Source organism: Amphibalanus amphitrite, unplaced genomic scaffold (genome assembly GCF_019059575.1).
Source record: "Amphibalanus amphitrite isolate SeventyFive unplaced genomic scaffold, NRLGWU_Aamphi_draft 000719F_arrow, whole genome shotgun sequence".
Classification (NCBI taxonomy): Eukaryota; Metazoa; Arthropoda; class Thecostraca; order Balanomorpha; family Balanidae; genus Amphibalanus; species Amphibalanus amphitrite.
Genome location: NW_024882213.1, coordinates 31,029 through 43,072, shown reverse-complemented (window position 1 = coordinate 43,072; position 12,044 = coordinate 31,029). Strand labels below are relative to the sequence as shown.

At 47.3% G+C, this 12,044-nt stretch overlaps 1 protein-coding gene across 2 annotated transcripts in view; it reads right to left on the bottom strand.

The window, feature by feature from the left end:
• LOC122365154 overlaps nucleotides 1-12,044 on the bottom strand; it is a 35,785-nt gene that overhangs the window by 6,065 nt on the left and 17,676 nt on the right. Inside the window, exon 4 of one of the 2 annotated variants that reach the window (XM_043336121.1) lies at nucleotides 925-1,081. In XM_043336121.1, the coding sequence (XP_043192056.1) occupies nucleotides 925-1,081 (157 nt within the window). The remainder of the gene's footprint in view (nucleotides 1-924; nucleotides 1,082-12,044) is intronic. The other variant, XM_043336122.1, reaches the window with a different exon arrangement.

Genomic DNA, 12,044 nt, shown 5'->3' with positions numbered 1-12,044 from the left:
TTCCGCACTTTCCAAAATCTTGAACTGAATCTTGGCAATTTCTCGTGACTACTTTACGACCATGATACATGCATTTCTTAAATTGAACTTTTTGAGCCAAACACGTACACATATGATAAAATGAATGTCACCATCGTGTTCTACGCCCCAAATTCCCATAAAACATGTGTCACAGGCTGCGAATATCAGTTTTGATTTTCGGGGATATTTGCCTACCCGGTTGACCTGACCTTGACCCTGACCTATGCTTGACTGACCCCTACATGGAGCTGACACTCTTGTAGGCCTTATATGATGGATTGTGCACCGTTTTGACAGAGTTTATGACGAGAGGCGCCCATTGCGAAGTCCTGAAGTCCATGCTACTGAAAGCCCGATTTCAGGTGTTTGACCTGACCTTGACCCGACCTGTGACCTCAAAATTCAACTTTAAAGTACTCATCTGAAGCGTCTCGTCGCGTTCTTTCGTTTGCCGCCTCGTGCGTTTCGCTGCGCCTATTGGTTCTCGAGTTATCGGATGGGGGCGTTTAACGCCCCCCCCCCCCCCCCCAGCAAACGGTGGGTGGCGAAATACCCCAGCAACTGCCGGGTTAAGCAACGTTCGTAGCCGTACCAAGGAGGTTATGACAAATGTGTCTGCTGATTTGTGCAGAGGGAGAAAGAGCGGAGGGAAAGTATGATGATGAAAGGAAATGTAGGGCTAGGAATGTGTGAGGATGCGGGCTGGTGTGCAAATGCAATGTACTGCCTGATTCTTCAGTAGCATAGTTACTGCAGAGAAGCCGTTACGATGACCAAAAGCATGCCAAAAGTAATCAACGGAGCTGGCAACTGATCCCCCCCCCCCCCCCCCCCACACACACACACGTCCATACCACCACCACAGTGACCACCACTCCCATCCCCCCTCATACCCCTCCATACCTCACCCACCTCTCGACGCCTCTCTTCCTGCTCCGCACTCTCTCCGCGTTCTTCTCCCCCCGGCGCAGATTACAGGCCGTCACCAGGAAGAAGAACAGGTTGGCCGTCATCAGCGCCAGGATCGGCCAGTGGAAATAGATCAACATCTCCCGACTGCCTGCGGGACAAAACGGAGAAAATCTCCAGAATATGTATCCAGACATTTCTAGACTGCCAGTAGAAACAGCAGATAATCATCTTCAGAAAGCATCTCATTCTCAACACAACATAGTCAGTCAATATCTCCAGACTGCTTGCAGGAAAAAATAAACAAACAAAAAATATCCAGAAAATGTTTCGAGACATCTTCACGCAACATATGGAGACAGCCTGAGCCAAAGGGATGAAGTAGGACGGCACTACAATCAAAACGCAAACCGTAATGCACGCCAGTGGAAGAACGGGGAAAAGAGCCTCCTAACAGCATACCCCGTGTGATGAAGTCACAACCACCTTGGGTGAGGTCAGTTCATTCGACGTTCATTCGGCATGTAATGACGACGTCACTGTCCGGTCATATGACGAAACAACCGGATAGTGGGATGACGTCACACTTCGATCAGATGACGTCACTCCGTGATCTGATTACGTCATTTAACCTTATTCGGGGGGGGGGGCACAATAGATCCACAGATGTAATCGGCGATGCGTTACCGCAAACGGCGTCGACAGGACAACACAATATCGCGGTGTTTTGTGGCAGCAGCATGGTGCTTTTTGTTGTTGTCTATCTGGGACATAGATAACAGTCGCGGCGGAAATGACTGTTGGTCTCTTTGCAGTCACATTCACATGCTTTAGGCATTTGTCATGTTTTTGTAAGGTAATTATGCACGGGCGTAGGAACGTCATGAAAAGTGGGTGGGCCACCCTGTCAAGGGGCCTCCTTTTCCAGGGGGCCTCCTATTTTCAGGGGCCTCCAACTTTTGCCTCATCTGCTGGCTGCTTTCAAGTATGACCTCCAAATCTAGCTTCTGAGATCGGGCAGATGTACCCAGGGGCGTAACCGCTTAAGCGAACGGTGCGGAAAGTCCGCACCATTTTTAAGACTTATTCCCGCTCCGATTTTTTTTAGAATCTATTTGCCGCAAACGGCGCATGACCCCTGAAAACCCTTACACAAATGTCTTCCTCGTTTCCCAGGTGCCCCCAATAGCTTCATAGGCGCCCTCTTTGGCATATAAGCGCTCTATGTATAGTCATCAGTGACATCCCTATGTCCCACAGTCGCCCCGTTGTCGCATACAATGTGCGCTTATCATAGGCGTCTCTCTTTTATAGACACTTGAAGGCGCCTCTCTTTGCCATGTCGGCGCCCCTGTTTCTTATGAATGCACCCCCATGGCATTGATCAATTGCAGTCGCAGACCTCTACTGCATGTGGACGCCCATATATGTAGGTCTCAGAGGCACCCCTCTTTCGCATTGAGGCGCCCCTAAGGGCTTCATAGGCGCCCCTCTATTGCACGTAGGTGCCCTACTGTCTCAGAACCGCTCCCCTTTGGCATGCAGACGTCCATCTTTCGACGGAGGAGCCGCTGTGGTTCTTAGAGACGGCATGTTGCTCCCAGACGCAGATGGGGCTCTCGGAGTCGACAGTGTGGGACCTTCAGTCGCTGATGGGTGCCCGCCAGATGTGGACCCTCGGAGACGCCGGTATGGGGCCCTCAGAGATGCCGGTATGTGGCCCTTAGAGACACCGGTGTGGAACCCTCAGATACTTCAGTGTGAAGCCCTTACAATTGCTGGTATGGAGCTATGAATGCGCTGGCTTAAATCCCTCAGAGGCCGGTACATGGACATTAGAGCTCAGTGAGAGCTTGTGTGGTGCCTTCAGTGGCCTTGTGGAGCCGTTAAACATCAACATGGTGCTCTCAGGAGCCGGTGAGTCCTCAGAGTCACCGGTGTGGGGCCTTCAGAGCTCCGAGATACTGGTGTGGGGCCCTCAGAGGTGTCGGTGTGGGTCCTTCAGATGTACATATAGAGCCTTGAGATGCACAGGTGTGGTGGTCCACAGAGGCGCCGGTGTGGGGCCCCCGGAGCCACCGATATAGGGCCCTAAGAGACACTAGTATGACCTGACCCTCAAAGGCGCCGCTGTGTGGCGCTCATAAACACTGGTGTGGAGCCATCACAGGCGGGTGGAGCCGTTAGAGGCCGGAAAGGGTCCTTAGATGCCTACAAGGAGCCTTCAGAAGCCGGCGTGGTACCCTTATGGGGATAAGCGTGTCTACTTAGGAGCCCTTGAGGTGCTCTCATGAGCTCTGTGGGGCCCTACCGAGCCGAAATATGGCCACGGCCAGTTGCCGCCGCATGGCTCTTCGGACTATCATTCTCAGGGGCCTCATCTGCCTAGTTTGAATAGAAGGGCCTCTCAGACAATCAGTATCATGGGCCTCCTCTGGCTAGTATAAATAGAAGGGCCTGTTAGACCATCAATCCTAGGGCCTCTTCTGGTTAGTATAAATAGAAGAGCCTCTCAGACCATTAATCTCAGGGGGCTCCTGTGGACAGTATAAATAAAAGGGCCTCTCAGACCATCAGTCTCGGGGGCCTCCCTAGAAAAGTGTAAATGTGGATAGACGGCCCCCTCAGATTCATTAGGAGTGGACCTCTCTGACTATCAGTCTCAGGGGCCTCTTGTGGCCAGTATGAATATAAGAGCCTCTCAGACCATCGGTCTCAGGGGCCTCTTCTGACTAGTTTGGATAGAGGGCCCTCCCAGACCACCGGTTTCAGGGGCCTCCAGTGGCCAGTTATATGAACAGAAGGGCCTCACAGCCATCAGCGTCGGGGGCCTCTTCTGACTGGTGTGAATATGAGGGCCTCTCATACCACCAGTCTCAGGGGCCTCCTCTGCCTAGTGTGAATATAAGGGCTTCCCAGGCCATCAGTCTCAGGGGACTCTTCTGACTGGTGCCGGATTGAGGGACCTCCCAGACCGAAAGTTTTTGGGGTCTCCTGTGGCCAGTATGAATAGAAGGGCCTCTCAGTCCATCAGTTTCATGGGCCTCTTCTGCCTGGTGTGATTATAAGGGCCTCTCAGGTCATCAGTCTCAGGGGCCTCCTCACTGTAGATGGATAGGCCTCCCAGACCATCAGTCTCAGGGGCCTCTTCTGACTATTGAGGATAGAGGGGCCTCCTATGACTAGTGAGGGAAGGGGGCCTCGGCTAGACCGCCAGTGTCAGGGGCCTATTCTGACTAGTGTGGATGGAGGGGCCTCCCAGACCACCAGTCTCAAACCTCTGACTAGTGTGGATAGAGGGGCCTCCCAGACCGCCAGTGTCAGGGGCCTCCCCAGACCAGTGTGGATATTGGGGCCTCCTCAGATCCACTAGGGCCTCTCAGGCCATCAGTCTCAGGGGCTTCGACTGACAAGTATGAACAGAGGGCCTCCTTGGATCCATCACGGCCCCTTGGAGTACGTGCGTGGGGATTCGTGGAACTTATTTTTACCGAGTTTGTTTATTCTGGAAGGTGACGACGTCCTCCAAATCGAGACGAGGGGCCTCGAGTAAAAAGTGTGTGGGCCAAAACACATGTTTGGCCCCCCCACCTCGAAAAGTGGGTGGGCACTTGCCCACCTGGCCCCCCCTGTTCCTACGCCTATGTAATTATGCATGAACCTCCCAAAGTTGCGCTTTGTATGCCTTCCTAATGCCTTATTTCACTTTAGATGCGTGGTTTAGTCTTCGCTCTTAATTTATCATGTAAGTCCAACGGTTACACCAGGCACTAAAGCCATCAGCATTAGACGTTGCATACCTCAGCTATAACAATAATCTTACGGCAATTGAAGCATATCGGCGTCACACCTATCTAAACTAACTGGTGTGACACTACCCAAACGTACCCTCCAGACTCAGTCTCCCTTCCCCCTTCCATAGGCGGATCCAGAAGGGCGGTCTTGGACGCTGCGGGGAGAGGTAGACCCCCCCCCCCCCCAAAAAAAAATCATAAATTAAAAAACTCCTCGGATTTGGATTTCTTTCACACTGCTATTTGGATTTCTTTCACACTGCTATTCAGTTTTGAGCATACTTTTTCCCTCATAGAAGTTGTTCATTTGTCTTTCATTCTAGAAAAGGAAACACTGTCATCGAATTCGGGCGCCACGGGGGGGGGGACGGGCATTCGCCACGGGGGACCCGCCAGTGCCCCCTCCCCACCCCCCTCCCCCACCAACGCTCCTGCCATCGTCACGCCTGACGCCTGAGTGATGTGGGGGGGGGGGGGGCGATCACTCAGAGATGCCAATGGCAGATCTGGTTAGCATCGAACACTGGCGCAAGTCACGTGACCCAAGACACGCCTCTCGATGTTACACTGGTGTACAGGGTGGAAAGTAATTACGCGAACATACTTTTTCGTCTTCTAGTAATGAAAAAAAAGCGGTGACATAAACAATATATGTTTTACTTTATCCTTATCTAGTTGCGATGCATTGACATAGGCGTTCCGGCATGATTTACATCAGCATGTGAAGATCTGTTGGCCAAAGCTCAGCCCACACCTTATAGAGCTGTCCAGTGAGGTAATCGGTATTGGTGGCTCCTTGCAGCTTTTAGACGGTCTCCTGAGGAGTCATCTGGAGATTTTTAGTCGAATTAAGGCCCAGGCGTTTCCCAGATCAGCTTTTGTATGTCCTGAAGAAAAACAGGTTCTCACAGCACCAGTATTGCGTTTTATTGGCCGTGAAAGTAAGGATTTCACCAATCACGAAGAGCAGTTTCTTTGCGTCGGGCACAAAAGTGCGCTCAATCATTTTGCCCCTTTCGTTGCACGGTGGATTAGACAGAGACACTCGTCTTGGAGGATGTTCCACCGGTTGTATACTTTATTTTTAGTGACCTTTTTTAGCGCTACACGCAATTCTGACACCACCCGGGGGCTCGTGACCCACTGATGTGTTCCTTTGCCGGATGTTTGAAGGTTGGGACGGACGGGACATAGGACGCAACAGCAGCCCTCAGAGCAGTTGTTCTGCAGGTTTGACGGATGAAACAGTTTCACAGATGTCTCACCCAACCACAAATCCAGCTGCCTGTCCTCCTCTGTTCATCTTTGATTGTCTTTGAAAAGCTTCAATTAACAATTCTGCTGTTAATTCGTGAATTTTGGTCATCCCGAGGGTTTGTACGACTTAATTTTCGAATTTTTGCGTATTAATGTGCGAATCGTGATATTCTAGATCGGGTACCCGGCCAGAGTAAGCTATTTTGCCAGTTTTCGGGTCGACTGGCGTCGTTTTGTCGCCGACATGGTGACCACCCATCCGGCGACAGAATTCGCCGAGAGGTTGCTGCCGCGGACGGCTTTGCTTTTTAAGTCTTCTCAAGTGTTATTATGTTTAGAAAAACGTATAATTGTGCAATGCTGGTGCTGAGACCGCTACGAATCCCTTCTCCGCCAGTCCAGCGAAAATAATCACAAACGCTTTCCCTGGCAGCTCCAAATTGAGCTCTTTGCCTATTTCGGTCTTGTGCAGCGTATGGGGTCTGCACCATTTTAAGTTGAGAGGTTGTTTAAGACCTTCCAGGTCATTGTTCAAAGTTAGGTCACTTTTGGTAGATGAGGCGACAACAAACACGACCAATTATGTTCCATGACAGCCCGTACTCATAAAAATGTTCCACTGACGGTCAAAATTGTAAGAAAATACATGTTCGCGTAATTACTTTCCACCCTGTATGTCACATGGCAATTAGCTGCCAGTGTTGGCAGATCACGTGACCACGGACAGGACTACTGGCGTAATACTGGTGTGTGTCATGTGAAACAACAAGCGGTTAACGCTGGAGGACCATCCACAGTGGCTGGCCTTCTTTATTTAGAGTCACAACTTATCCAATTATCCAATTATTATCCAATTATCCAATTAGTCACACCTTGTCCAATGTCCATGCAATGGTCGTCACTGCCAGCCTGTCAGCCATTAGCTGAGATCATGGGATTGTGGTTCAATACATGCAAGGAACGGGGAGCTATGTAAGAGTTATCCTCAGAAAAGGAAAGCTTAGTCAAGAACTAATGAAGGATACGAATCATGTTTAATGGCTAGTGTTTCTAGGAGATAAACAAATTGAGCTTGAAAGAACCTTTAATTGAAATAAGCTCGATCAGGTATCTAAAGATATTTTCGATTTGAAAAAGGTTACATTTAAAGCAGACAATTTAACCAATGGTGGCTCGGGTAACTCCCTGCCTTCTGTCTAGCCCCCCCCCCCTCCTACCCCTCAGCCCCCCCCCCCCCCAGCCCAGCTGTTTGGTCGCCCGTCTGCCTGCCCTCTGACGCAGTAGGTCCTGAGTCTGAACACCACAGAAGGCCCGGGGGATCGACCCTGATAGCACACCGTAATCCCACAGATTGCCCCAACAATAATCACAATTATGGCGGCGGTGGTAACATTTGGGTCATTAGCAGCTACAGAACGAACCCAACTGGGACTATAGGTTGGCATCGTGAGAACCAGGGCATAACTGGGATAGTGCAGTAAATTGAGCAGTGAATTTTTTGCTCCCGAGAGGAGTTTTTACCGAAAGGTAATTTATAAAGATCCCATATAAAATGTGTGCAATGTGCATGCTTTCAACTATCTACAAAAAATGCATACATTTTATAAAGTAGGTAATATAAGTATTAAACGTTTCTCGTATCGCGATACACGCATTGCTCTGTAGAAAAAAACACCTATTTTTATTGCTGGGGATATCATTCCACAAAGTTGATAGAAGTACCTAAATCAAACACAGTCAAAAAGTAGTTTTTATCAGCTCACAAAGCTGAGGAGTGAGGTGAGCAATTAGAAAAGGTCTCGGTTTGTGTCGGTCCGCTAAATAACTTCGATACCATCATTTTGCCCAAATAAAACTTCTCTCAGCGCCGAAGCAATAGCAAACCCCTAGTTGACCTTTATTTACAATCGCGCTCTGAAAAATCCCAAAGTATCCCAGCCACTCTGCAGGGCCGGACCATACTGACTGATGAGTGATGGCAATGTTGGTTGAGAACCGAGAAGACATTTGTGATGGCCGCCCCAGCTGTATGGGCGCTGACTGTTCCAAGCAAATGACTAAGGTCATCGCGAAAACATAATTCAGAGTAATTGCAAGCAATTGGATAGTCGCAGTGACACTGATTGGCTTAGAGCGAGTAACGAAGATAAAAGACGTCGACTCCTCCCGGATACAAGAGTTCCGTTCCAATAATGCAATTTGAAATGTGGCTTGTCTCTGCTGAACCAGTACTTGTATAACATTATCTTGTTAGGTTCAGGAAACAGTTCTCAGTTTTCAATCTGAATTGAATCTTTAGGAACATTAAATGAAGATGCCTGTGGGAAAGATTTTCTGCCAAGTGCCAACCACCGCACAGTAGGCCGGCCGGCCGCCAGGAGCGCTAGAAATGCCGAAAAATGAAACGTGCTCAGGGTGCAAAAAATTAATACCCACAGACTCGAAATTGATCATAGGATACGATGCCGTGCCGTGAATAAGTATGAGACCGATGTCACGGCCAATATTCAGCTCCGAACACAGTCTAACTGACGGTTAGGGAATGAAGCGGCTATCTGAACGATTTCGACTAGATTTTGAATTGCTCTTTTCTCATGAATGAACATCTTATTGGTGAAAATAAACGACTGCACATGATGCACACGGTTATTGTGATCATGTTCATAACCAATTTCATTGGGCTCACTCATCTGATTGCACTCTAAATAGTGAGTTTGCAACATGTTGCAGACATCTACATAAGCTTATATTCAATTAGACTTATATAAAAACGTTATTTTTGGCACCTAATTCTGACGGCATAATAAGATTGGGCAAGTGTTGTACTTTCGAACCGTTGTCGATTTTTTCTGCTTTTCGCTGCTAGTTTAGGAGCTATACTGGCATTTGCTGGGGTATTTTTATACCATCTGGTTGGGAGAGGGGTAGTGAACGTCCTTAGCCTATAACTTGCGAACAAATGGTCGCAGCGAGATGCGCATGGCAGCGATCGAAAGGTCTCAACAAGATGTGTTCGATTAGCATTTAAAACTTGTTTTAACCCGGCATTTGCTGGGGTATTTTCATAACACCACTTGCTGGGGGGGGGAGGGGGGGCCGTCAGACGTCCCCAGCCCATAACTCGAGAGCGGTTAGTCGCAGCGGGACAGGCGAGGCGGCAAACGAAAGCTCTAAACAAGACGCATCTGATGAATACTTAAAATTGGTTCTCAGGTCAAACTTGAGGTCAAGGTCAGGTCAAAGGTAAAAAATAGGGGTTTTCATTTTGGGCCCCAGAGACCGAACTACCGACAGCAGCGAGCTCAAAATTTCTTGGCATGTGCCCAAAAGATGTAAGAAAAGTCTCATTGTGTCTAAAGCGAATTGGAGCACAGGTCAAGGTCAAGGTCAGGTCACCAAAGGTCACACAAAGTCGAATTTTCAAAATAACATTTAAATACCGTGTGACACATGTTTTTGGGGTAGTTTTGGACGTAGAACACGATGGTGGCAAGAATTTGGAGATTTGACCCCCGCAAAATGGTGAAAAAGTGAAAAAAGGGGTTAAAAATTCCAAATTTTCAAAATTCAAAATTTTGAATTCAAAACATGCTATCTGATGCAGTTTTATCTCAGGATTCCAAAAATGTCTTTTGTTTTGCTCTACGACCCCTATAAGTACCAAAAATTTGAGTTTGAAAAATGAAATTGGATATTTTGTTACTTTTTGCGCCCTCTATAGCAACCAAATATTGAGCTACGGACTTGAAATTTTGCATGCTGATTCTTCTTCTGATGCCCGAGGACAACTTGTCTCATTTTTTTTGAAAAATTCAAATTTTTGAAAAAATCAAATTTTTCCTCAAAATTTGGTTTGACATTTTGGACCCCTAAAACTCAAAATTTTGAAAATCCGAGATAGCCATCTTGTAGAAAATTCAATTTTCTATCGTTTGAGCCCTGAAAATTGCAAATTGCTTCATTTATATATCCTACAATAGGCAGGGGAGGGTCGATGCGAAGCCTTATATTCGCGATGGTGCAAAAACGGGGATGCGCATCGCGCTGAACTTTACAATAGCTTCTACAGGGGCATATTGTGATCGTATTCATAACCAAATTCATTGGGATCACTCACTTGATCCTATATATAGTAAGCTTGCAGCTTGCAGCTTGCAGCATGTTTCAAAAATATTAGGGGAAATATTAAAGATGTATTAAATTGTACGTTTATAAAAATGTAACTTCGGGCACCTAATTTTGACGGTATAAAAAGATTGGGCTAGTGTTGCACTTTCCAACCGTAGTCGACTTTGTATTCTTTTCCCTGCTAGTTTAAGAAATATAGCCTTCAATATGAGAGGTTCTATATCCTACAACAGGCAGGGGAGGGTCGATGCGAAGCCTTATTTTCGCGATAGTGCAAAAACGGGGATGCGCAGCGCGCTGAACTTTACAATAGTTTCTACAGGGGCATATTGTGATCGTATTCAAACCGAATTCATTGGTATCACTCACTTGATCCTATATATAGTAAGCTTGCAGCATGTTTCAAAAATATCAGAGGACATATTAAGGATACATTGAATTATATTTTTTTTCAAACATGTGATTTCGTGCACCTAATTCTGACGGCATAATAAGATTGCGCTGGTGTTGTAGTTTCCAACCGTAGTCGATTTCTTCTGCTTTTCCCTGCTAGTTTAAGAAATATAGCCTTCAATATGAGGGGTTCTATATCCTACAACAGGCAGGGGAGGGTCGATGCGAAACCTTATTTTCGCGATAGTGCAAAAACGGGGTTGCCCAGCGCGCTGAACTTTACAATAGCTTCTACAGGGGCATGTTGTGATCGTATTCATAAACGAATTCATTGGGATCACTCACTTGATCCTATAAAAAGTGAGCTTGCAGCATTTTTCAAAAATATTAGAGGAAATACTAAGGATACATTGAGTTACATTTCTTTCAAACATGTGATTTCGGGCACCTAATTATGACGGCATAGTAAGATTGGGCTAGTGTTGTACTTTCCAACCGTAGTCGATTTTTTCTGCTTTTCCCTGCTAGTTTAAGAAATATAGCCTTCAATATGAGGGTTTCTATATCCTACAACAGGCAGGGGAGGGTCGATGCGAAACCTTATTTTCGCGACAGTGCAAAAACGGGGATGCCCAGCGCTCTGAACTTTACAATACCTTCTACAGGGGCATATTGTGATCGTATTCATAACCGAATTCATTGGGATCACTCACTTGATCCTATATATAGTAAGCTTGCAGCAGGTTTCAAAAATATTAGAGGAAATATTAAAGATGTATTAAATTATACGTTTATAAAAATGTAACTTCGGGCACCTAATTTTGACGGTATAAAAAGATTGGGCTAGTGTTACACTTTCCAACCGTAGTCGATTTTGTATGCTTTTCCCTGCTAGTTTAAGAAATATATCCTTCAATATGAGGGGTTCTATATCCTACAACAGGCAGGGGAGGGTCGATGCGAAGCCTCGACCCTCCGATGCGAAGCCTCGACCCTCAGAGAGAGAGAGAGAGAGAGAGAGAGAGAGAGAGAGAGAGAGAGAGAGAGAGAGAGAGAGAGAGAGAGAGAGAGAGAGAGAGAGAGACAGAGAGACAGAGAGACAGAGAGAGAGAGAGAGAGAGAGAGAGAGAGAGAGAGAGAGAGAGAGAGAGAGAGAGAGAGAGAGAGAGAGAGAGAGAGAGAGAGAGAGAGAGAGACAGGGAGACAGGGAGACAGGGAGACAGGGAGACAGGGAGACAGGGAGACAGGGAGACAGGAAGACAGGGAGACAGGGAGACAGAGAGACAGAGAGACAGAGAGACAGAGAGACAGAGAGACAGAGAGACAGAGAGACAGAGAGACAGAGAGACAGAGAGACAGAGAGACAGAGGGACAGAGAGACAGAGAGACAGAGAGACAGAGAGACAGAGAGACAGAGAGACAGAGAGACAGAGAGACAGAGAGAGAGAGAGAGAGAGAGAGAGAGAGAGAGAGAGAGAGAGAGAGAGAGAGAGAGAGAGAGAGAGAGAGAGAGAAGATTGTATCCTTGACCAATTCATGTGT